The following is a 27,031-nucleotide window of genomic DNA, read 5'->3' on the forward strand; positions in this document are numbered from 1 at the left end:
GCGGCTGGAAGGGCATCCACTGCGTAAAAACTTGCTGGATAAGTTGGTAGTTCATTCTGCTGTGGCGACCCCAGATTAATAAAGAGACTAAGCCAACAAGAAAATGAATGAATGAATGAAATTTTCAAGTCAGCATTAATGTGCAAGATTCAGGTTAGACATGGATAAGCAGCTACTTTTCAAAGAAAAGTGTCATTCAAAATTGAAATCAAGTTCACTGCAAGTCTACAATAACAATAACCATGGATGTGCAATTAATAATTTTTTTTTTTCTATTTTGGCCTCCACGACGATAATAAAAAATCAATCTAGATAAAATGGTTATTGTGTCATATGCCTCCCCCTTTCCAGAAGTCTGTATTCATTCCTTGTCAAAGTAAAATCATGTAAATTTACTTTTGCACCATAAGACATGATTTATTTAATGCTGTTTTGCTACTAATTATATTGGATTAATTAATTTATTTAAGTTTTTTTAAGTGCAAAATAGAACATGTGCTGTTCTGTTTGCATGCTCAGAGAAAGAAAAGAACACGGACATATAAAGTAATCTTTTAGCTTAAAGTGCTTAAATGTCAATATCTTCAGACGCGGTGGTAAGCGATTATGCACAAATAAGCCCTCAGTAAACGGAAGTCTTTGATAAAACACCTTTTTGTCAGACATTCCTTTAACTTTTAAATGTGACGTTACATTTAAATTCGCTCGGTGTCAAATTAGGTCCCCCCAAAATCAAAAGCAAATCTACGCCCTTGATCCAGTAACATCATTTGATGAGCTATTTATAGTAGTGCAGCCTATTACTAATATAAAAACACTAAAACCATCCTCTAGCTAAGCAATAAGCATTTCCACTAAATCGGTTAGGAACTTTACAAACTGCGTAAAGTAATATTCATGAGACAATCTTTGCCAGAGATAGGATTGGTAAAACCCTGTCGGGGAAGCCCAATAGGTGCATCATCTGCTGCGCATGCGCGTGCCTAGAGAGCGCACAGAAAGTTTGCAATGGAGAGTTTTCCTTCAGTGTACAGAGAGCATTAACGGGACGCCCAGTCGTCCAGTGAGTGTTTGCCGTTTGTTTTATACTCATAGACACGCGTGAGAATTTCTCACTGTGGTAAGGAAATATTTTATAGCTCTTTTATTTTGTTCAATTGGATTACATGCGCATACGAAGAAAAACGTAAGTACTGTTTTATTTATCCTCGCCTTTTTCTGTTGCACTGTACACCAGTCTGAGCTTCTTTTCAAATTAGTTATTTAAAGTGAAGTCTTGAAATGAGCATTTTACTTTTTTCCTCTGTTGTACACGCTCTTTGTCATTTAGATTAAACAGGAATATAAGGTAAACACACGTTACACTTTCTTCACGTTTGCGAAATAAAACTTTTATTCTTCTTGTATGTACTGGAGATTAAATAGGTTAATTTCCTTGACTTTTCCTAAAAGCAAACAAATGTTCTTATACATCGAAGACGCAGCTTAACTTCAGTGACAACTTTACTACATTTCATTAAGTTACGCTTTAAGAAATGTAAATACAACTGATCTGCCTTTGTAGAAGGTATGACATAGGCTATGACTTTGAGCCATTATTTGGACTTTCCGTTCTGATAATTTATTATTTTTCCCCTAAATGTTATGTGTAATGAAGGTTGATAGAGCGCACTCAGGTGGTTTTGAAGAGAATTAAAAGGGTGCCTGTTCAAACTGAACGCTTTCCATAGAATCCACAGAAGAATTTCACATTTGCTTCATTAATGTGAAAAGGCCTCTTACATTCGGTTTAAAACACCTCAGAATGTACCTCAAGAAGTTTGTTGAAAGTATAAAAATGTGAGCAGAGATGGAAACCATGAAGGTTAAGTCTAGAATAGTTTTGTTTGATAAACAGTTTTAGTTCTTAGATCCTTTCAATCACATTCTTTCATCTGTTTGAACTTTGATTACTTGCAGTCTTAAATGTGGGAGGAAAAAAATAAAAACACAAACACATGGTTTCCAGTTGCAGCGTGCTCATGTTTTTGGCAGCACAACCTCTTGTTTGCTCTGCCAGTAATTCAGAAACTGTGTCAGCTTCGCTTTCCCCCTTTTTTTTCTGTCATTGTCCTGTGGCCTCATTCGCATTAATTAACTGGACTGCGGGAGGAACATCACGTAGTGTGTGTGTGTGTGTAGATGCTCTGAGCACAACACATGTAGCAGGAGTTTCTTGGAGGAGGAAGAAAATGCAGTGCTTGAGCACTCTCACGTGCTGGGAAATCTCAACACCCTGGACCAATATGAAAGTGTAACCTCAGGTTAAATGCTTTACTGCCTTTAGCACAGTACAGCGCACACACACATTACAGACACCCTTATGTTAATTGATCGACAAGTGCTGCCAGGTGCCTGACCCCATAGTAGGGTTGCCTTGTGGCTGTAAAGAACCTCACTCTATGTTGATTCATGCTTGTGTGCATGATGTCATCTTATTAACACTGATCTGTGATGATGACACTGATTTGTGTAACCAGGGTAATAACACCCAGTCTCTGATTGCATCCTTTTGGCATTGTGATCAGGTTGGTTTGGGTTAGGTCTTGGTTTGGATTTGGTTTTGCTTCAATACAAGAAGATTTCAGGGTAGTTTTTCCAAGTAATTTTTAGGATATGCATTCTTGTTTAGTCTTTTTTTCGTGAAATGAACTTTCTTTTCAGTCATCAGAGGATATTGGAGAGCAAACTCTTTTCAACTTTATTGATTTTAGGAAATGTTTCCTGAACACCAGATATTACAATGATTTCAGAAAGACATGGAAGAGCAAAGTAATGATGCTTAAATTATTGTTTCAGTCTAACGCTCTTGTGTTCAACCCTAGGTACAAATTCATGAGGAACTAGCAGAGTGGACATTGTCTTTTTTCACCTGTGGATTATCATCTTCAACATTTCATGGAAGATACCTTGACACCCAGAAACAGGAAGTGAGATTCATGGCCACCATCTCCATTCCGTCACCCCCGATTCCCCCTCCTCCTCCACCACCTCCTCCTCCTCCACTGCCCCCTCCTGCTTCAGTCAATGGTCTGACCCGCGTTGACTCTGGCCGTAAACACCGTCTTCGAAATCTCAACTGGGAGCGGATCCCTAAAGAACGCATAGAGGGCCGTAATAATGTGTGGAGTGGCTCACTGGATGAGGACAGTGAACTCACCATTGACTTAAACTCTCTAGATGAACTTTTTGGGCAAAAAGAGGGCAAAAAGCCAGAGCGGGCCAATGGCTTTCGGCGTAGTTTGTTGCGGTGCAGATCTCCACAAGAGATTAGTATGGACAAAGTAAGCACACATTTCTTAATACCTACAATATGGAAGATGCTGGGGATATACAAACTACATATTTTAACATAAACCATTTCCCAAGCTCTTTTTGATTATTCTGGTTCAGATCATTTTCAGTCTTTGTGTTAAAATGGACAACGAGTGAAACAATTGAATAGAAAACAGATGTTTATAAAAGTTAAAACCTTATAAAAACTTTTTGATAAAAACTTTTTGAACTTTAACTTATATTTTAGCTAGTTTACCCCAAAAATGAAAATTCTGTTATGTAGTTTCAGTCCCCTGAGACCTTTGTCTTCAGAACACAAATTAGGATATTTTAGGTGAAATCCAAGAGCTCCCGCTTCCTTCATAGACAGCAATGGTTCTGAGATGTTCAAAGTCTTGAAAAGGAACTAAAAAAAACATTGCATGCAAGCATCGTATTGCCTGTAGTAAATGCGCCCCCTAATCTTTTAGAGTTTTTTTAGTGCACAAAAGTGTTTTTAGTGCTTCATATGATTACAGGTGAACCATTGAAGTCCCATGGAATATTTTGACAATTTTTGGTTCCTTTTCTGACCTTTGAAAGTCTCTGGACCATTGCTGTATATCAGGAATAAGGGAGCTCTCAGATTTCACCTAAAATATCTTTATAATTTGTTACATAGATGAAGGAACATTTCAAGGGATTGGAACAACATGAGGGGGAAGCCATTAATAACAGAATTTACTTTTTTTTTTTTTAGGAACTCCTTACAGAGGCACAATATTAATATTTAATAGCAGTGGTTGGCTAAATAAATATATTTGGAAATCGTTTATACTTTATTTTATTGCTTTTTTAAGGATTAACTGCATCCTAATCAACTATTTTTATTTAAGATTGCTTTATTTAGCTTCTTTATTTTTCCATTTAAGCTGTCACTTTTGCCAGTAGTTTGGGTTTGTGAGCTCATTATCTTTTTTTGTGTTTGCAGGTTACGCTGCTTGACTCGAAACGCAGTATGAATGTCGGAATATTTCTACGGCAGTTGAAAATGTAAGCTTTTATTTTAAGTGAATCGCGTATGATTGTTTTATTAGACAGGCCATTTCATTTTATTCGTGCGTGGTCACTTATCTTCATTAGCAAAAATAATTGCTGAATATGTTGCGTCCATTTATTATATACCATATTTATTATATTCAAAGACTTTAGATATACAAAGACAGTTAAATCTCATTACTACGAATTGGAAAATGGCTGCCAGAATAAAGTCAAATTATCCAGCTGTTAAGCTTTATAGTCCAGCAGTTCTTTGGGGGAGATCTGTACAGATTCACATGTCGTTTGGTAACTACTATGTGCTTGTGTTAAGTTTCGACAATAGAAAGGATTTCAAAACGCATACTATTACATATCATGTGCTTTTAGTGTTGACCACAAGTCTTTGCTGAAGGTTCTGTTCTTCCTGTGTTTTAACTGTCCTCGGGTTACCATTGAAACAGTCGTAAAGGAGATTTGTTTCATGCCAAACATTGTGCATGTGTAGTAGTTGGAGCAAAATGGAAATGACAAGTTTTAAACATAATTTGTGTTTAAGCGCAACAAAAAATGGGACTGGGCGCTGATTTGAAATGAGTTCAACAAGCGGTTTTTGGGATTTCAGGATTCCCCTATTCACTTGGACTGGATGAACTGCCTGGAGGCGTTGCAAGTGAATGGATTTGTTTTCAAAGGGAGTTTGTTGTATCACATATAGATTAGTTTTATATTTGCACCCTCTGTAATGGCTGCTCTAAAACAAGGGCTGTTATTTAGTCCCATTTGTTTCAAACAGGACATAAAGGTGTCTTAGATGGAGCATATTAACACTTTAGATGGTCAGTAGCTTCATAATGTGTTTATTTTTGAGCTACTGATTGCCCTCAGATGGAGGATAGATGTGTGAATGAACAGGGCCCCTGGGGGCAGATGACAAGTGTTGAGAAGATGCCGTCCAGTCAGAACAGCTGGGTTTGACGATCAGTGAAGATGGGCAAAGGTCACACCTGCTTTGAGCCCAAATGAACCTTAATGAGAAATGGAACCTGATCTATGCAAGAACTTCTTTTCCAAGTCTGAGATTCTGATTCAGGTGTTTCCAATGAAAAGCTATCCTTTTCTGAAAGCACAGCAGACAGGAAATCATAAGCTATTAATCATTATACATCCCTTTCAATGCAGTGGCCTTTGTTTTATAAAAAAAGCTTTGAGATTTCATGTCAGCACTTGCTTTGAGTAAATATATGGGTGCAGCAGGGCCCGCTTGTATTAAAAGCTCTTCCATGAAGCTGATATCTGTCAGAACATGTGAAGGAATTACGAAGTGCTCACACAGAAAAACCATTTCCCTGACTGTTTGACTTCACAATAGCACCCACTTTTGAAGTGTAGGTGTACACCTCCATGGCCAAAGCAGATCTTTGTTCCTTAGACCCTTTACCTTTTCATTATTTTATTTTTAACTCTGCAAGAAAACTGTGAGAGCCTTCAATACACTCCGCAATGAACAATTACAGGTCATAAAAATAAAAAAGCCTACACCAGTGTGGTCTTGTAAATCTCTTTTGATACGAGCAGGGGAAACAGCTGTGGGCTTGTGTCCGTCATTATGGCTAAAAAAACCAAGTAAAACTGGATTGACAAGCAACTATGACGTTATTTGGGTCGAGAGGAGCCGTTTACTGCAGAGATTGTGCTGTTTATCAGTTTGCCAAAACTTTAAATTAATAATAATTAGATGAGTTTAACTATTTTAAAATGCAGAATATTTTAGAAGTATAATGATAATTTAGGCAATATAAATGTTAATGTTAGGCTTACATGCTAAAATTGCTGAAATCTAAAAAAAAATACATAGCAAAGTCATGTGTGTCTGAATTCACAGTATTTATAAAACCATAAACAAAAAGTTCTGTATGTGTATAAACTAATATCAAAGGCTATAGAATAAATAAAGACATGTCACTCAAATAGTTCTGAATGGTGAAAGGTGTAATGGTCAATGTGGTAAATGAAGCCCTGCCTACTAGCACAGGAGCCAATCATCAATCGCTGTAGACTGACATTTCTCTTCAGGGTATTTATGACAGGTTTTTTTGTGGTCAAAAAACCTGCATATCTCAGTGACTACTTGCTTCACAGACATAAAAAATATATCCACATAAAGCTTGAAATCTGTACTTTTAAATGAATCAAATGCCCTTGAAACAAAACGTTTTTTAACCTGTATGTAACGAACGCGAGGTACAGTTTGTCCTGTTAAACGCACATTCCATGACAGCAAATGAAGAGTCTCTGTAATTTCTGGAGGAGATTTGATAACAACATCAAGTTGTGAATTACTACAGAAGACTATCGCTATGAGACCATCATTATCTAGAATATGATAATGTGTAAAACGGCCATAAATGAGGTTGGTGTTGTGATCTTGTTCCTTTCGAGTTTGTATGTGCATTAGCTTGGGCAACCTGAAAAAATGCAGATTTTGTTTGATTAGAACGTTTAGAAATAAGACTTGTGAGACAGCTGTTGATTAATTTTATTGGTGACTTCAAATATGTAATGTTATCGTAAGCTTGGCAAATAGTTTGTAGAATTTGATGCTTCCCTGTTCAGCCTGAGAGATGTTTCAAAGATGGCTGCTGAGTGAATGACTTGCCTTTAAGGGACTTTGCTACTGTTTAACATTGATGGCGTACTCGCACTATAGACCGTTGCCTTGAACCGGGCTAAAGCACGCTTGTCCCCCCTCCCGTCTCCCCTGACGGCCCACACTTGCATTACTTTCGGGCCTGGGTACGCTTACGTCATCGATGCTGCGCTGTTCAGTAAGAACTCTCGCTCAGCACAGTGGTGATTTCTTTAGTTATATCGTTTAAGTCGTTTGGGATGCGGTGACACATGATCAAATATTTTGTCCAACAGATCAGCCACTTTTGACGCTCTTAAACAATCATTAAGTCCACGTGCTGCAGGAATTATAAGGTTTGCTGAAGGCGCAGCTGTCGTGCAGTGTGGGGTTTGCGTCTTTAATAAACTATGACAGTTTGCATTCATTGAACAGTAAGAATGATTAATAAATCCATATGAAACAGTCCCTTTAAAGTCACGTCTCTCTTTCAGTTTCGGGCTGAGGCGAGTTTTACACACAAGCGTACGGCGCCCAAGTGAACCGCGCTGTGGCCCACCTCTTCTAACCGTGCCAGGGCTGGCCAAGTGAACTGTGCCTAAGCCTGATTTAGAGAACTCACACTTATCAAACGATCCGGGAAACGGGCCTGGGCACTGTTCGGATAGCATAGTAGGCCCTGAAACTTTAAAGTGCATACATGAGACCACGTGACTGCAGTGTTATCTGAGGATTCAAAGTAAAAAGTGCATCCCCTTAACTCAAACTCTATTATAACTGATACTAAGGTTTGTAATACAGACTACTTGGAAAAAAATGCTTCAAAGTTGATGTCATATTTTTCATTGTTTCCTTTTCTTCCACTTCTCAGTGCTGCTATTGAAATGGTAGAGGATGTGAGACGGGGAGCCGCAGAGCGTTATGGAGCTGAGAAACTGGCAGAACTTTGCAAGCTGCTGCCTGATAATGAAGAGGTATCGTGTGGCTACACTTCACAGAAACGTACACGTCTATCCTTCCACACTTCAGTCTGTTTTATATTTGAAAGAGTTAGATGTGATGGTGCTTGTTTGATCTTTTTTTTTTTTTTTTTTACCCCATATGGTCTCCTGTTTCAGTTTCTGATTATTAGAAATGAAATACGTTTGCCACAGTGATGAAGAGATTTCAGTCTTAAAGTTACTTGCCTTATAATCTTAAAATTTTGGACACTGAAGGAAAAATATAAGTAAAGCACAATAAAAAAAGAATCTTTCCAAAACAAACGGCCTACAAACATCCATTTGTCTAGGGTTATGTTGGTGAGTTTTCTTCTGAAGCTTTTGCCTTTGATGTGGAAACCATTTCCAGTTCATTTCTTCTTTTCAGTCCATTGAGGTCAGATGTTTGCAAGTAAAAAAGTAAAAACGTGAATGAACTGGGGCTGCTTCTTGTGTTATTAAGAAATTATTTACGAAGTCTAAGCAACACTCAAGGTGTGTGTATCTTTCATATATTTTTTTTTTTTTATCTTCTGGCAAACAACATCACCATGAGTACATATGAATACATATGAGATAATGTACAGCTAGGTGGTTGTTATTGTAGAATAAAGCCCAACAGGCTTATAAACAGTAGTTTAAAACTTTACACTAGTGTATTTTTGTTTTTAAACGTTGTTTTAGAATGAAAACACTCCTCGTTCATTTTTATTTTAGAAAAAATAATCTCTGTGTCCAAACTTTGCAACCTAAAATGCATGATACCTTGATGACCTCTCACTGGGCATATGGATATTTTGCTGGCACTCATTCTCATAGTGTACCAGTTGGTTAATGGTCATGGTCATATGAAAAAGGCTTGACAAATTTGTATTCAAGGGTCTGCATTTGATCCATCCACACTAAAATAGAATGGCATGTTCAAATGAAAACTGAGCTTTCAGTGTTTTTCGCAGGTTAAAGATGGTGGAGGAGTGTGGACGCGAGGCGTTACCATAACTTGACTTGTACATTTTAAAATCAACACACTAGTGTAGATGGTGCCTAATGCCCTGGTCAGAATACATGATTTTGTCACTATTTCAGCAGAATTTTCCTTTATCTGCGGGTGTTGCCGTTAATCAGTGAGTCAGGTAATCAAATTAGCTGCATGTTTACCTATGGGTGGGTCTCGGGTGAATAAGATAAGTGTTTTAAAGCAATTTTTTTGACAGACTGGCACAATAATGCAGACATCTCCACTCATTATTATTCTCTGGAAACATGTTTAGTGCTGCTAATACATTGTAAAAGCCTGTCTTGCTTATTCAAACTACTTGATTAAACAAATTAAAATTGACTGGCGCAATGGATTTTTCATTAAAAACTCTTTACTCTAAGGTTCTCTAAAACTATGAATATTTTATTTAACTGACCAGTTTGTGCTGTGGCACTAAAGCATATAGCGGACTGTTTTTTTAAGCACTCAGATGTTATTCGTTGTTCTTGTTTATCTATTAGATCAGTGGTTCTCAAAGTGGGGCTCAGGACCCCCAGAGGGGTCGCGGGCAATGAATGGGGGTTCATTCCTGGTGATTTCCGAAAATAAATGTATTTTTATTAAACCATAAGAATTACCATATTTTATCCATAAGCTACTAAAAAGAAAAAAAAAGTCGTTTATAGTTACTATGTACTACTGTATATAGTTACTATAGTAGATTATAGTTACTAGTTCTATTGGGTTGCGACCCCTGGGGTAATCACCTTATATTAAAGACATCAGATGCAGCAGATTGTTTTTTATAACATCAGGTTAAACTTTCTGGCACATTTACAGCACTGACATACATTTTTAAAAAATCTACGAAAAATAAACTTGGGTCTATTGTTGTGAGTGCGCCATTGCATGCAAGGTTTCTGTATTTATAACCACCTCAGTAGATATTGGGGGTCGCAAGTCACTGGCATTGCTATTTTGGGGGTCGCTGGCTGAAAAGTTTAGGAACCTCTATATTAGATAACTAACCAACAAAAAATACTTTAAGATTAGGATAAAAATTATCCCAAAATACCGAATTATAACGAAATTAATTTTAATATAAGATAAGAAAAATATTTCCAATAATTTAAAATACATTTTTTCCTAGAAAAATATACTAGTTATATTTTAGTTTGAGCCGTCCACTACTCAACTGTGCAAGTGGATGATTTGTTTCACTCCCTGGACAATAAGGAATTAATTAACGCTTCTCTGTAATTGTTGTATCACAAACCTCTGTCATATATTTGCACATTTTTTTATATGTCATTATTTTAAAGATTATGTCTTGAGCATCTGATTTTTCCTTGGTGCTAATGTGCTTTCGTTTTCTGTCTAACTCGTGGCAAGTTCAGGCAAGGGAGTGCTTAATAAGCAACCCAGTGCTGGAAAATATACATTTAGATTTAAAAGAAAATATCTTATTATTAAAAAGGAAATATAAGTTTAACCTTATCAATGTCATAACTTCTGCTCTTAAATAGTATTGCCTAGTACTTAGCAAACATGAGTATTTATTCAGATTGACATAAGATTCAAATTATTGAATTAAATAAGATAAGGAATATTGTTATAGCAGAACTTGTTATGTGAAATAACCCTCGTCATAAACATCACAGGATGACTGATCGTGAAGGAACGTGTAGTCTGGCACATTTGTTACCGACGACAAGTCAAGATTTTATCAAGACAAAATCGCAAAATCTAACTCTAAATCAAACTAAGTCACTATGACTTTCGTAACCGGCAATAAAAGTCATGTGATCTGATCAGAGCTTAAGGGGCCAATCACACACTATATGTCTAAAATGCAAGACACAGCATTCAATGCTTTAATGTTTTTTTTTTCTTTTCTTTTTTTTAAGTGCAACTTAGAGCACAAAGATATACAGTTTTCTTCTTATTGGTCCACATTCTGTTTTTAATAAGTCCCAGACTGGACTTTATTTGCCACAAAACTAAACAATTAGACACACAACATCTGAGCTGCACTAAATTGTTACCTCATTAATCAAACAAAGCTAACAAAACAAAATGGCGAAATGTAGCCTACACTAACTTAGTCACAAAATGGTGCCATATAAAGAATAGCGACATGACAGCTAAGCATAGAAATAAGAATATGAGTGTATTCACTCTGCATCAATGGTCAAGATGATTTGTAGTATCAGCATTAGCTCTTGTTATCACTTTCAGAGATCATTATCTGGGAACAACATACCTTGAAATGTCATGTTTGACCAATCAAAATCAAGTATTCCAGAGAGCTGTGTAATAATGCCTGCTATAGCACCACTCAGAGTGCATTGTGTACTATCGTTTTGTTATGAATTTACAATCAGAGTAAGATTGCTAGACTGTTACTAGTAGATGTTACATTTTGCTGCTAGTGAGATTCAACTTTTCCTAAAGGTCATGCTGGGGCCACTAACCATTAAATATCACTGAACACTCCTAAAGCTGAACAGAATAGTGCTACTATTCTGCATACCCCACAGCCCATTTATCAGCTTGGTTTAAAAGAAAATACAGCACTGATTGAGCTAGAGAGAATGTGTTTCACTTGACCCAGTAATTTACTTGACAGCTAAACAACACTGTGAAATCCAGTAAGAAACATCTGTTTCACAATTTAAACTAACATCTGAAACATTTCGCAACAACTCTAAGGGTATTAGATTTTTTTTTCACACAAATCACAACTATTATAATGGTTTTACTATAGTAATCATTTCATCTATTGGCAGAAATGTGGGATATTAATAACAAGTTTTGTCCTTTTAGTAAATTCATTTGTTATATGAAATGAGTAATGTAATAATAGCTTATTATATTTTGTTTATTGGTCAAGTGTGAAAGTTATATTGTGAAGTGTGAAAATATATTATTGTTTTTCCATGTGCCATAGAAACCATAACATTATTTTATGATTACGACTACAAATGTATAAGATGAGGCTACAATTTTTCCTAATGAAAGTAAGCTACTTTTGTGGATGGATGGATAGATGATAGATGGATAGAAGTGTTTATGTTCAAAGAGTGTGTGTTTCGGCTAAATGCTTTTAACATGCAAGTACACAAAATGTAGTATCAAATATAATAAATGTTTTCTATTTGTAGGAATGTACTTCATACTGTCATGCTACCATAATCACATTGCAATTTCTGCATTAAACAATACATATTTGGCATATGTTAATTTTTATATCCATAAAATCACTGACACAATCTCGGCACATGCAGCAGACATGCAAAGTATGCACTGCACTGTAGTTATTAGGAATGCTCCGATCAATCGGTCGAAAGTTGGTATCAGCCGATAATCACATTTCATGACTTGATCGTTACTAGCCAATCTGGCAATTGCATGAACTGATCACAGGTGTTTGTTTAGAAGTTTACAAGCAGAGGAAAATGCATATGCGCTGCCAAATATTATACATGGCCTACAGCCATTATGCCACGTGAGGAGGTAAATGATGTGTGGGATCGTGAGCGATCGATGCGCTCGCGTCACAGCAGCTAAAATGTATACAGATGCGGTGCGACCTGTTCATACAGTCTATTGACTGTTTATATATGGAGCCAGATCAATCTAAAAATAATACATTTACAAAATAAAAATTATACATCCACAACACAATTCCCATTTACAAAATGCAATTTGAAAGTTCAAAACACGATGCACAAATTTAATTCATTAATTTAAAAAAGATTTTAAAAAATACACAAGTAAAATTTGTAAATATAAAAAAATATGCAAATTCAAAACATAAATGAAAAATACACAAATCCAATAAAAAAATCAAAACATGATTCAAAAATGCACAAATCGAATTCAAAAAATTAAGAAAAGATTATAAAAATACACGAATCGAATTCGTAAATTCAAAACACGATTCATAAATGTGCAAATACAATTCGTAAATTCAAAACTGTTCATAAATACACAAATTTTATTTATTTTCTGGAAATATTTATGATTTTTACTGGTGAATTCACGAATTGTTAACAGATGTACAAATTGCAGTTTGTAAATGTGAATTGTGCTATGCTTGTATGAATTTTATTTTGTAAATGCATTATTTTTGAGACTGATCTGGCTCCATGTTTATACAGTCTAAAGCTGCTTTTGGCTATGACATGTTTACACATAAATGGTTATACTAGATGTGTTTAAGGTATTATATGCAGCATCCTTAATTTATTTTCTTAAGTAAGGTGAAATCTACTCTTAAAGTTCATACTTAGAGGAAAAATGTGCTTAATGCATTATAAAGCTTGAAGCATTAGAATCAATACTCTGTATCGGCCGATCACCATGATAAGGAATCAGTACTCAATTACAGCTGCAAAAATCCTGATCGGAGCATCCCTAGTAGTAATCAATATACTTTACACTAAAAAAAGTTAATTGCATTTAACAATATTCTTTCCAGACAGAAAAACTTTCCTAAAATTTTAATTGGATGTTGTTTCATGTAAAATAAAGTGCATTCTATATAGTATGTAACATGCAAGTTTAAACATCAGATATTTAAACTTTGTGTTTGTATTTTCTTCTGCTCAGGAGGCCAGAGTCAAAAAGTTCAATGGTGACCGTAGTTTACTAGCAGAGCCAGATCTCTTCATTCTCTTGCTGGTGGAGATACCCAGGTAAGAGCTCATGACTAAATACTCTTACTCTTTCTGTCTTTCATTGACCTCTGATTAATCGTCTCTTCCTCTCATCATCATCATGTGCAGCTTTCGCATGCGCCTGGACGTCATGATTCTCCAGCAGGAGTTTGACCCAGCTGTAACCTCTCTCTGTGTGGCGGCCAGATGTCTGCGGGAGGCAGCTCGAGGTAAATAGTCATTGAACTTCCTCTCTCCTGGATTTGTTTGGACCTGTACAGCCCTGAAAGCTGTAGCTCACCCCCTAAATCAAGCTCACATGTGAGCCACAGCATATCACAGACCTTTTTTTATGGAGGCTTGCTCTGATATTTAATAGTGTAATTGGAAGCTGATGGAGAGTCTCATTGATTTGCTTTGTACTTGATGCTCGTGTGTTGTTTGTGCAGAGCTGCTGAGCTGCCCTGAGCTCCACTACATCCTGAGACTGGTGCTCAAAGCAGGAAACTACATGAACGCTGTAAGTGCTTTATCTGAACGACACATCTATCGTGTTTATCTGTTTTGGATTTAAAAAAATAATACTAACGTTTTGTGCTCGCAGGGTGGTTACGCTGGAAATGCTGCTGGATTCCGAATTTCCTCTTTACTCAAACTGGCCGACACCAAAGCCAACAAACCAGGCATGAACCTCCTCCATTTTGTTGCCATGGTAAGTGCTTCAGGAACTTCACTTAAAATGATGGACAGCAGGTTTGTTTGTAGGACATATAGTAAATGTAACAGCTGTGGTCATCTTTAGGAATGGAATCTTGAGGTTTCTAGATGAGTTTTGTAGTTTTTAATACAATGGGATTTTGTTTTTCTCACTATAGGAAGTTGTGAAGAAGGATAAAGATTTGCTGATGTTTTCCAGTCGCTTAAGTCATGTCAGTCCAGCTTCAAGGTCAGAATTTTTATGTTTTTATTATTATTTTTATATATTTTATTTAAGTTTACATCTAATGTGACCTTTTATTTGTGTTGTTGTCATATTTTTAATTCTATTGTATAATGTTTGTTTTAATGCTGTCAAAAGATTAATTGCAATTAAACACATCCAAGATAAAAGTTTATTTACATAATACATGTCTGCACTTTTTATTTGTGTATATAACTGTAAATACATACAGATATTGTACATAAAATAAAAAATATACAAAAGAAACAAGTACATTTATTTTTATACATACTGATGTGATATTGCTCATATATTATATTATATTATATTATAATATATTATATATAAATATAAACAAACATTTTATACAGTATAGTCATGCATATATTTATATACAAGAAATTAAACGCGGTACACAACTTAACGTAAATTTTAATATCTTTTTGGATGTGATTTATGGTTTAACAGCACTAGTTTATCAAGAAACTGCTGTTTGTAAATTATTTATACAGGGTCCCCGCGGGGTCTTAAAGTATTAAAAAGTCTTAAATTAAAAAATCTAAATTTATGGCTTTAAAAAGTCTTAAATTTGCTGTTCTAGGTCTTAAATATTTTTGTACAGGTCTTATTTTTGCGATGTCCATGTAACGCTACATCTAATGCTCACTTATATTCTTTTTGTTGTTGCTTGGTTTTTGGGGTGTTGTAGTTCTTTATTTCACTAGTCCAATTGTAATTTGCGGTATTACAACTACAAAAAAGTCAACTTGCAATAGCCAATCAACTGTCTGATATTAAACTCAGTGTGCGCGGCGAATGCGGTCGCTGTGTTTGCGGAAGTTTGCTTTGAGTGCGCGCAACATGATTTTGGCTGGCAGAGTATGCCGTTATTTCACTGACAAATGTCGCAAGCGCAGTTTTATAAGTTGGGAGCGCTGTAATACGAGAGAGCTGGTTTCCTTTGTTCATGGACAAAACTGCTTGCGAGCTCTCAAAACACCGGCTGCTCACATGCGACTGATCTGCTCTCGCTCCATCGGACTCCTTTCGGGCTTTTCCAGAGATGCTTCAGCATACTGTAGTATTAAGAATAGTGAACTGATAAAATGAAATACAGTGTAGTTTTACTGTAGTAAAGTGTGTTGAGTTGTAGAAAAATATTCCCTATATTGTAAAAAAATAAAAATAAAGCACTGGGTAGTTTGTTTTTAATACACTTGTTGTGTTACCATAGCAACTATAGTATTACCACAACAGAGTAATTGAAGTACTTTACTGAAATTCACAAAACACTGTACAGCAGAGACTAGTTAACTTTATTTTAGTGATAAAATGGGATTGATAGTGGGATTTATTTGAAGAGTGAATTGTACAGTAAGCTATAAATCCTAATCAAGTTTTTACCTATTTTCTATCACAGTTACATTTCTGCTTGCCAGAATGACCAATAATTATTGGCTAGAAATTGCAACAGCCATAGGAAAGGAGGAAAGTTTTTGTAAAACTTTGGAAAAACTCTGAGGGATAAGTTTGTTAAAACAAAAAAGAGGCCCCCAAAAAACATCTTCAATGATAATGATTATCTTTTTTTTCGTCTGATTTTACTTTCTGTTTTTTTGGACCGCCCCCTGTCATTTAAAAAAAAATATCTCAATGGTGAACGTGTCAAGTATAAAAGCCTTAATCCGTTTCGTGAGTTGTGCGATGCGGTGCCAGGTGAAAGTATAAATCTGCATTAAGATGTTTGTTTTTTCTGTAGTTCAATGGTGCATTTAACCTGACTTTACTACTGTTCAATTTAAATAACTTTATTTTACCCCTAATTTTGTGCTTTTACATTTTCTCTCGCGTGTTTTTGATATTGTGATATAGGTCTTAAATTTAATACTTAATGGTCTTAAAAAGGTCTTAAAAGGTCTTAAATTTGACATTATGATATCTGCAGAGACCCTGTTATAGAATATGTATTATCAAGGTTGTCATGAACATAGCCAATGGAGCTGATATGGCATAAATAAATAAATAAATAAATAAATAAATAAATAAATAAATAAGCAAATAAATTTAGTTATTTAATATAGAAAATTAATGTGAAACTATTTTGATTTAAATAAAGCACATTGTTGCATTTTCACATTTTAATACCAAAAATAGCCTTAAATTTAGGGAACAATTCACACAAAACTGAAAACTGTCATCATTTTCTCACCCTTTACATGTTCCAAACCTGTTCTGTTGTACACAAAAGTAGTAGTTTTGAAGAAAGCTGAAAATCTGTAACCGTTGACTTCCATAGGATTTGTTTGTTCTGCTATGAAAGTCAATGTAACCAGTATCCAACTTTCTTGAAAATGTATTTTCCTTTGTGTTTTCATCAGAAAAAAAAAAACTTATAAAGCAGAGATGCCCAAAATTTGGCTCATGTTCAAATTTAAGAGTGAGAATGGGCCCTTCATAAGAAAAAGTGTGGGCACCCCTGCCATAAAGGAACCATTTGAGGTTGAGAATGGGGAGTAAATATTTGTTTTTGCATGATCTACATACATCTTTAATAAGATAAAATAAGAAATCTTGTAGCTGTACAATGTGATGTATTTTACATCAAAATACCGGTTATTGTGTTATTTTATTTATTAATAACAAAACGGCCATTAAAATCATTTAGGGTTTTTCTTCTCGGGGTGTCAAACCATTTAAACTCCTGCCCACAGCAGGAAGAATACAAGATACTAGACTTTATATTGACTTTACTTAAAGAAGTTGCTCCAAAATATCAGTATTGCAATAACATCCTTGTAGATTATTATCTTGTTCATGTATTATTTATTATTTTGTTTTATCACTAAAAACCAATGTATTAAAGATTATTTAATTGTTAAAGTTATTCATAGACTTTATATTTATAAACATCCATTAAAGCTGATATGCCAGTAAACGGTAAACCCACTCTCTCTCCCTGTCTCTGGTCAGGCTGTCAGAAGAGTCTGTGGTAGAAGATTTTTCTCGACTACAAAGCAGAGTAGCTGATCTCAGAGTGCGAGCTCAGGCAGACGCTGAAATCGAGCAGCAGACAAGAACATTTCTCCAGGTACATACCTGTCCAGATCATTCTCAGATGTTGAAGCGCCTGTTTGGCATTCATGTTGATCATTTCTTTGTTTAGGATGCAGAGGTTAGGCTGAAGGAAGCTCAGAATGAGCTGGAAAGTTTACAGCAGAGCAGTGAAGCTCTTGTGGAGTTTTTCTGTGAGGATGACAAGACCTTTAAACTGGAGGAAGCCTGTCATATCTTCCACTGTTTCTGTCACAGATTCCAAAGAGCTGTACAGGTGAGTGGCTTTGTGATGTTTACTAAACATTTTACATTGCAACAAATAAAAAATGAGAATCACTTTTTTTATTCAAGCAGTTATTCTGATGTTAAATGTAACTTACAGTATAAATAGCGTAAAATTTAGTAAAACCTTCTTACAGATATTGACCTTAAACCAAGTTATAGATAACAATCTGCGCTTGCAGGAATCCGCAGATTTTAGCCCATCGAGTCTATTTATTGTGTAAATGTATGTAAATTTATATTTATTCAGTTTTTAAATTAATTTCACAAATATTATTGTGATCTAATAATATTAATATAAAAATGTTCATATGATATATGTACAATATAGTTTATAAAGTAAATTTTTTTTTCTCCTAGCAGAGATATTATATAAGATACTTGGTTTGTTTACCAAATAAGTGGATCTAATTGAATTTGTATTGTAAACATACATTTAATATATTCATTTTTAGTTATGATACTCCTAAAATCATTCCACAAAAATAGTCTGGCCCTAGTTATAGGGTAACAAATATGTTAACCAATATCCAGCTACAGTAAAGTATGTGATAATATGCACTATGTACTTGCACATGTTAATATTCAAGAATTTTGAAGTGTGACAAATGTAGATTTTAGTCTTTACTAATATTTTAAGTGCACACATTAGAGCAGTCACGATATTGTAGAAACAACAAGTATATTATAGCAACTATGTAACATGTACATACACATTTCCATGTGTCAGATCCAACACAAACCAACAAACAAACAAATGAACAAACAAAACAAAAACTAAACAAAAGGCTTCTCAGTATTTTACATCAAAATACAATATCACCTCTATTACTAATCTTCTAGTAAAACATTTCCAAATCCACCACCTTTTAAAAACAGCGTAAAAGGTCCCCAATTTCTATCAAAAATTATATATCTATTTCTTATCATTTAAGTTGTTTTTTCCATTTTCATGTTTGTTACCATCGCAAATCTTATTGACAGTTAACGTTAACTGAAAGTAAAGATTTTGTTTCACTATCACTATATCACTATCAAATTCTTTTAAATGTTGTTTTTTTATATATATATAAAACAATTTTGCTGTCAGCAAAGCCTTTTCAGCAGGGGACTCAAACTCAAAATAGTCAGGGGGCCATATCAGTGACTGACAATTCATAGGAGGGCCGTTTTAACATTCAAGCACAAGAAAAAAGTGGAAACCTGATGAAGATGACCTTCTCAGACCTTCTCAGACCTTCTTCCCCAGAGTATCAAAGCTCATTCTTTTTGATTATTGTTGTAAATATTAAAGGGGTAGTTTAAATTGCTATGAAAATACTACAATTTACTAAAAGGCATAAAAATAACTATTTCCCAATCAATTGTTGCTTAACCTAAAGTTTAACAGATAGTGTAAGACAGCAGAAAAAGTTTGGGTAACTTTGTTGACTTTACTGGCAATTGTTCTTCTCAATCCCTCTTTTTTGTAAAACTACCACAAAGAGGGGAAAAGTATGTATATGTTCACATTTACTTAAACATGTTCAATTCAGCCTGCTGTAAAAGTTTACCAATGCACATTTTTATACAAATCTTAATATGCTTATTGGGAAGATCTATTAATGAGACCATTTAAATCGAATATTAGCAAAATGATCAAATTTACACCACCAGCATAACGTGTAAGTCATTAAGAGGAGTTTCTACAACAAAAAACAGGTGGTATAAAACTGATTATAATCTAATGACATTTGAATATTCACAAAAATACAGCTTTAGTTAAAATAGAGCATTTGTTGACATTTATTTCAACGTTTAAATCAGCTCCAGAAATAATCTAAATGTGCGTTACTCTCGACAGCATGCTGAGAGAAACCGAAAGTGACCCAAATATATAGTAAAGTACTTTAAATGTCTAGTAGGTGGGTGGTCAAAACGACAAGTGGCTGTATGCAACTGCACAACTATGAGAGTGATTAAAAAAATATATGTTTTGTCGGGCGGTGGGCCTGTGGGCCAGCAGTTTGAGACCCCTGCTTTACAGTATTCCCTTTATTCTGAACTGATTATATAATTAGCTTAAATTCTAGTGCTATATTATATTATTATATATAATAATAATAGTGCTATATTATATTATATTATATTATATTACATTATATTATATTATATTATATTATATTATATTATATTATATTATATTATATTATATTATTAAGTATAAATATATTATTAAATAAAACCTACTATAATGACATTCATCTATGTGTAAACAACATTTACATTTAGTCATTTAGCTGACGCTTTTATCTAAAGCAACTTACAAATGAGGACAAGGAAGCAATTTACACAACTATAAGAGCAACAATGAATAGGTGCTGTAGGAAAGTTTCAGGTGTGTAAAGTCTAAGAAGGAAAGCATTAGTAATGTAAGTATTATTATTATTTTTTTGAGTACAGTTATTGGTATAGCTAGAGAGGCAATTGCAAATTAGAAAGGAAAGTGGAGACTAAATAGTTGAGTTTTAAGTCGTTTCTTAAAGACAACAAGTGACTCTGTCGTTCTGATGCAGTTAAGGAGTTCATTCCACCAACTGGGCAGATTGGTGGAATGAACTCCCTAACTAAGTTAATTACAATTACATATATACATACAAAACATGCCTAAGTTAATTTATTTAAAGCTAAATGTATCTCTTGTTTGATACAAATAGATTTTTTTTGACAAAACAATAGAATTGTATGTTTTATAGGGCTCATTTGCATCAATTATGTATTAATAACATTTTAAAAGCAACAATATAGTAGTAGTGCAACAATAGAGCTTTTAAATAAGTACTTAAATCTGGATTAAAGTAGTAATAGAAAAGTAAGGTGATAATACCTCACATCATACTGCAAACTCCCCAGGATAATTTCAATAGCCCTAGCACATGTTAGGTTTGAAATGGTTTCTTCAAACCAATTTACTAAAATGCTTATTGAAACTAACTTGTAGTTGTTCTAAAACATACGACTTCATTTTTGTTTCTAGGAGAACACAGAAAGGGAGCTACAAGAGCAGCGTCGTGTGGCTCGTGAGCGTGAGAATGTGGAGAAGCGTCGTTCTCTGGCTCTCTGCACCGGTCTGGAAGCAGAACGCGACTCTGACGACTTGGAGCATGCATTGCAGAGGAGTTTAAGTTACACGGGGAGCCGCCGCAGCTTGCGTAGGCTCTCGCAGTACTTCCAGCGCTCCGAGGAGAGAAATCTGAAATCTGACAGCCAACACCCAGACTCGAACCTTCATCTTGAAAGATCGAGTAGAGACTCGGAGCTTAAAAGACATTCGTTACAAAAGAATGAGGCCAAGTCTGAGGGCAAAGAACAAGGGATGAAAATGGTCAAACAATCTCTGTGTTTAATCACAGATTCTATGTGTGGCCTTCAACAAGATGCAACGGCTCCACCAAACACCATGAAAAGCCATTCTGGATTGAATACAAGGACTGTCCCCAGTGATAACGCTTTTGTTGCTTTAGGAAAAACAAGTATCGCATCACATCAGCAGGGGGCAGTGAATGTCTTGCCGCTCACAGGACTATCCCCTAACAAAGTTTTGAAAGTTGAGAAACAGGTTCAACACACCTCTGAAAGGCTGACGCAGATCGCAGCAGATGGCTCGGAGGATTCTGAGAAGAACAATTGTGTGAATGGCAAAGAGTGTCTATCTCAAAAGGCAGTAACACCACAGACACTATCCAAAAAGGCCACCAATCTGGAGAGAGAGACATGGAAGAGTGCGTCCTCCCCTCCTGAAGCTAGTCCACCTCTTGTGCAGGAGACTACTAGCCCGGAAAGAGAAAATGTTTACCGGGTTGGAGAGACACTGGAGTGCCACACACTTGTAAAAGGCTTACGCTCCTATGAGAGCCTTTCACCAACCGTGACACGGCCTGCCACCAACCACTGCTCCAAATGGAAAAAAGAGCGGGAAGCCGAGGAGCGAGAAGGCGCTAGCTCACCGCATACGAAGGATGATTCCCGTCTGGTAAAATCACCCACTCGAGGACCCACCAAAAGACTTCTGGTGCCCCGAGGAGGACCTTCCAACAGCAGTGGTATTCCAAGAGTACGCACAAAGTCAGAACCGACTTCTTCTGATGCTTTATCAGCTAGCCACATATCCCGAGCTTCGCCTGTACGCACCACGGCAATACGCACATCGCTAATGACACGCTTCGCTGGTGGACAAAATGAACTTAAACCTAACCGGCAGAAGGTAAACACCCAAGCTGAAACGAGCAAGCAAAAAGGCAATAGTGCTGAGAAGCTAAACCAAGACAAGGACAAGGGTCGCGAACAATTCGTGAGGGGCTCTCCGCTTCGTGTGCCCAAACGGTTGGCACCCAACTCTGAATCCCAAACCTCCCACACCATACATAGTCCAACCACTGCTACAACTGCAAAGACAATCCGCACGGCCATCATTAGTGCAGCCAAAGCCAAGAGCCCTGGCACCAGAATCCCAGGCCTCAAAATTCCCAGAGCGACCACTCAACCATCATGGAGATAACTCCTGGTTTATTTCCGATTTAGAGTAGCGGTCAAATCTTTGGATTAAGGAGCGTGGTGCATAAGGAAGTAAGTTAATATATATTGAGTGGACTTTCATTGGTGTACGTCAAGATGTTTGTGTGAATGGTCAGCTCAAACTGTTGTCCCCTCACAAAATTGCTCTAAATAAAGGAGCCATTCATCTGGTCGGCCCAGGATGGACGGTTTTGCAGGCCACTGTAATAGATCTGAGCAGAATGACCGCTACTTTCTCCACTGATTCGGGTCACTTTGAGTTTGGACTCTGTTGTGAGAGTCTGATCCAGCACTGTCTTCCGCTACACCTCTACCTCTGAACACTCAAGTGCCCTGTGCTGGTTACAGTGCACATTAGAAGAGTTCCTGCCAGAACTTTCTCTCAATTCATGTTTTGTTTGCAATATCAGAATCTATATATTAGTAATGATGGGGATGAAACCTCGTAAATCAATGGTCAAATTGGTTTGCCCTGTTGCAGGTACAAAATACTGATGTCAGTGAAAATCCTCTGTAATATTTCAAGATCCCAAAGCAAACATGTTGAAGTAATGTTGTTTGTGAGAGAATGTCTATTTGTATGTTGGGTTCTTTTGACTTTGATGCACTTTACAGATGAAAGAGAGATTTAATGCTGGCAGAAACAGTCTCTGTGTTAATCTGCAAAACTTTTGTGTGTTTACATGTTAATGAAATGTTAAATTAACAATCAAAATCACAGTTTTCCTTTGTAAAATTTGTATATTGTAAATAAGGAGATTTTGAAATAAAGAATGAATTGTTACTGTTCCTACTCCTGTAAATCTGTGGTAGACTCTTTCAGTCTTTCAGTCTGATGCTTCTGGCACTTATATTTTTTAGGCTACAGCCTACAGTTCGTTAAATAATAGCAAATGAAGTCTGGTTGATTATACATTTTTAGGATTCTCAACAGTGGAAATAATCCTAAATGGGTAAACAGAGTGCAGGGAATGGGAGAGTACCACAAATCATTTTTTTTGCATTTCAATTAGCTCAAATAACAAAAGAAAAACTCCACAATACTGTTTTTACAACTTTCAGAAAATGGAAAAAAAGAAAAGAGAGAAGAGAGAGTGATGTCAAATTTAATGACACTCATCAGCACTAGATTAGAAACGCCTCCAATAAATGTTTGCTAGTTTTTTTGTAATTTGATTAAGATACAAACTACAGCATTATAAACTCTTAAATCCTTCAAAGTTTGTAATATTTACATTTAAAGAAGCTGATGATTATTAAATACATCATCGTCTTCTTTTGAAAAGGATCCATATAATAAAAAAACATTTATTTGTAAACAAGCATCACAAGATGTGTCTATTTAAATTATTATTATTTTTTTTTGGAAAAATTCATTTTATTACAGTCAATACCAAAAAAAAAAACTGTACAATACTTTTAAAAACTCAAAATAGGTTCTTACAATTAAACATATGACACAGACTGAAAAAAGCATTTACAAACACAATTCAACCCTAATTCCTTACATTTACATTATAATAAAATACTCAATTACCGCAAAAAATAACATCTCCTCAACATCTCCTCCTTGAGCATAAAACATTTCTACAGCACCATTTAAATTTAAAGAATGATAAATCATTCATAGCTTTGAAAAAAGAATAGTTTGGGATTACTCTTGCTTTAATTAATAAAAGATTAATAAAAGACCAATACATCTTGACAAGAAATAACTTCAGTCTTATTTTTCCTACTCACATAAGTTGCTATTTTTGCACGACCGAAAATCAAATTAAACAATTGTCACTCAGAAGCTTTTCTCCTAACATATTTACACCCACAAATAAACATCTGCGTTGAAAACAAAACTCATTTAAAGATTTTTAAAAACATCAAATAAAGGTCTTAGTCAATAACAATTCATAAATGCATGGAATGTTGTTTTTCTTTCAGTACAAAAAGGACAATGAGGACTAATCAGGATTTATTACAGAGATAAAAGTATACATAGCTATCACATCATGTAAAATTTGCCATTGAATATCACGCTCTCTCTCTTAAGTAATAACGGTGGCTTATATAGTGCTGAGTGTCAATGTTGAAGGGGAGTTTACTTACTAAGTGGCCATTTCCCCGTCTGACATTTATAGACCTTTTAAAATGTAAACTCAAAAACACAAAGCTGAAACCGACACCTGTGATTGTGGATGCAGCATTTACATAAGCAAACACAAGTCATTACGAATACAACTGTAAAACCAGCTGTGACAACTGCATTTGTCAACCATGATTAATTTATTGAGACTAAAGTGATTTACCCTATTGATTTACACAGTCATTTAAACAATGACAGATAAAAAGTTGCTTGTGTAATCTTAAAAGAGGGGCTACATCATGAAGCAACTTTTCCTCTATCCAGAGACTGTAAAATCATCACATGTAGCCAAAATCCCTTTTAAAGTCCCCTTTAGGTGTATCTATATAGTCTTTATATAGCATATTTGAATCAAAATCTACAAAGATGTCTGTGTCTGGACCAATTTTTGTTCTTGGGGGAAAAACTAATAAATCTACTGCAATTCAAAAATAATTCTTCTTATGCGGGTGAAAATTCTGAACAAAAATTCTGTCTTGAAACACTGTGGGCTGATAAACACTTATCTAGTCTACTTCTATATATGGTGCTGTTGATAGATTACAGTTGCCTCAACAACCAGTTGAGATATCAGATACAGTTACTGCCAAAAATTGATGAGAATTGTTTATATTATCTATTAAATTTCCTATTAATTGTATTTTTCACGTCCACCCCTACCCGAACCCTAAGACTAACCATCACAGTAAAACAGTAGTTGTACTGATTATTATTTATGTTATTTATTAAATTACCCAATAAATTGTATTTTAAAAAATCTATCCCAACCCTAAACCCAACCATCAGTACTGAAAAATATGAATTATTGTTGTACAGTGTCACAAAAATGATGTTATTGATGTGCGTATAAACAGTTGTATCCTATGTAGTCTTTACCGCTTACTGCTCTTCATTTGAATTCCTAAATGCAATTAGCATTAGCAATCTGCAGCAAATTTATAAATACCTTCCCCCACTCTGTTCCACCTTTGTATAAATCTGCAACGGGGGTTTTATGTATGTTGTTTGCAGTGTGTTATTAAATATACTAGCAGTAGCAAGTCTAAATACTTGCTCTGCACCAATAATCAAAGCAGCAGCAGCAGCAGCGTAGCAGGTGTATGACATCAAGAACAAACACATGATCAGTGCCATATTTGTTTACATACTAAACCTCTCTGAATGTTCAATTTGAATATGAAAACATATAATAAAGAAGGACAATGCAACAGTAAAGAAAGAGCATTCACTTTTGTTCCAAGATAGTGGTGATGTGACAGTCACATATTTGATTCCCTATTGTTCTCAATCGGTCAACATTAAAATGAGAAGGTCAGGGAGGGCAAATGAACCAGAAAGTCCTGAAACTCTCTCTTACTTCCAGTCCTCATTAACAGCTCATTGTTTTGTGGCCCTCGGTTGCACTCAAAGGCCCCTAGACTCTCATCCCCATCTCTTGACACAGTCACTCCCAACTTGTAAACGTTGCCATGGTGATGCTTCAGGCATGGTCAAGAATCCGCAGCGAAACAGTGGGAGACGGGATGGGGGAAGATGCTGGCCTTGGGGTCTCAGTGGGAAAGATCCTTTTATAGGACATAATGACGCCAGAACTCTTGGGGAAGGCAATAAACGGCTGTTGTCTGTAGATCCGTGCACCTTCATGCCATTCATTGTGCGTTGCTGGTTTGATCCATCTATCTAGTCACAACTGGAATATAATAGGCCTTCAGGCGTCAGATGTGAGGCTCAAGTTAAGCATGTCCAATATGTTATTTTGCTCAACGTGTCACTAAAAGTGACTGAAGTGAATTCCTGGTGCACGTCACATTACTATGACAACCTTCACGGTGTCAACTGGCTTACTCTAATTTGGAAGGTTAAGTCATGTGAACCACATTGTGCAATACAGCATTGCAAATGCTGCACTGTGTTGTATACTGCATATTCTAATAATATCATTAAGTGTATAAGGATTCTTAGAAAACTGCCTTTGATTATCATAAACAATCAGGATTATTACAACAGGTTTGTAGCCAGACTGGAGAAAGGGGCAGTTTCCTTTTTCTCAAAACGTAGACCTTTCTGAAGTTATTCGCCTCATTTTCTATTTAACTATGAGGTTTAAATACTGCTTAAATACTTGAGAGGTCATCATAATCACACTTTTTAATGCACCAGAAAAATTTCCCAAAGATTTAGAATAAAAAATATAAAAAAAAACATTTAAATGTAGCACAAATGTATCACATCATATATCATTAGGCGGGAAAATGTAATCATTAAGGCTTTGAATTAAAAAAAGCCTATTAAGGCAAAGTAAATTGTCATTCATTAGGCAAAATCAATTTAATTCAATTCATCTTTATTTCTATTGCGCTTTCACAATATAGATTGTGTCAAAGCAGCTTAACATAGAAGTTCTAATAAATTAAAACTGTCTCAGCCCAGTTTTTTAGAGTTTAGAGTTTAGTTCAGTTCATTGTGGTTTAATTTTTCCTGCT

The 27,031-nt window shown here is 35.6% G+C and overlaps 1 protein-coding gene across 2 annotated transcripts; it reads left to right on the top strand.

The window, feature by feature from the left end:
• The first annotated feature begins 1,025 nt into the window (after nucleotides 1-1,025).
• On the top strand, nucleotides 1,026-23,214 carry fhdc2 (FH2 domain containing 2). 2 transcript variants are annotated; one of them, XM_087281294.1, is made up of 12 exons: nucleotides 1,026-2,303; nucleotides 2,865-3,323; nucleotides 4,286-4,347; nucleotides 7,833-7,935; nucleotides 13,535-13,620; nucleotides 13,711-13,811; nucleotides 14,031-14,101; nucleotides 14,186-14,293; nucleotides 14,457-14,527; nucleotides 17,492-17,609; nucleotides 17,685-17,849; nucleotides 20,874-23,214. In XM_087281294.1, the coding sequence occupies exons 2-12, from the start codon at nucleotides 2,979-2,981 to the stop codon at nucleotides 22,392-22,394; spliced, it is 2,751 nt and encodes a 916-aa protein (XP_087137420.1). In that variant the 5' UTR covers nucleotides 1,026-2,303; nucleotides 2,865-2,978; the 3' UTR covers nucleotides 22,395-23,214. The 2 variants fall into 2 exon arrangements, with proteins under 2 accessions (XP_087137420.1, XP_087137419.1); XM_087281293.1 differs by having other exon boundaries at nucleotides 1,026-1,186.
• Nucleotides 23,215-27,031: the final 3,817 nt, after the last annotated feature.

Source organism: Danio rerio, chromosome 14 (assembly GCF_052040795.2).
Source record: "Danio rerio strain M-AB ecotype USA chromosome 14, GRCz13ab, whole genome shotgun sequence".
Taxonomy (NCBI): domain Eukaryota; kingdom Metazoa; phylum Chordata; class Actinopteri; order Cypriniformes; family Danionidae; genus Danio; species Danio rerio.

Bases quoted from the DNA above. Each gene is read 5' to 3' on its own strand.
- fhdc2 (XM_087281294.1), top strand. From the start codon at position 2,979: ATGGCCACCATCTCCATTCCGTCACCCCCGATTCCCCCTCCTCCTCCA. The intron at 14,294-14,456 runs GTAAGTGCTTCA...TTCTCACTATAG, and splicing joins TCCTCCATTTTGTTGCCATG to GAAGTTGTGAAGAAGGATAA. The intron at 14,528-17,491 runs GTCAGAATTTTT...GTCTCTGGTCAG, and splicing joins CATGTCAGTCCAGCTTCAAG to GCTGTCAGAAGAGTCTGTGG.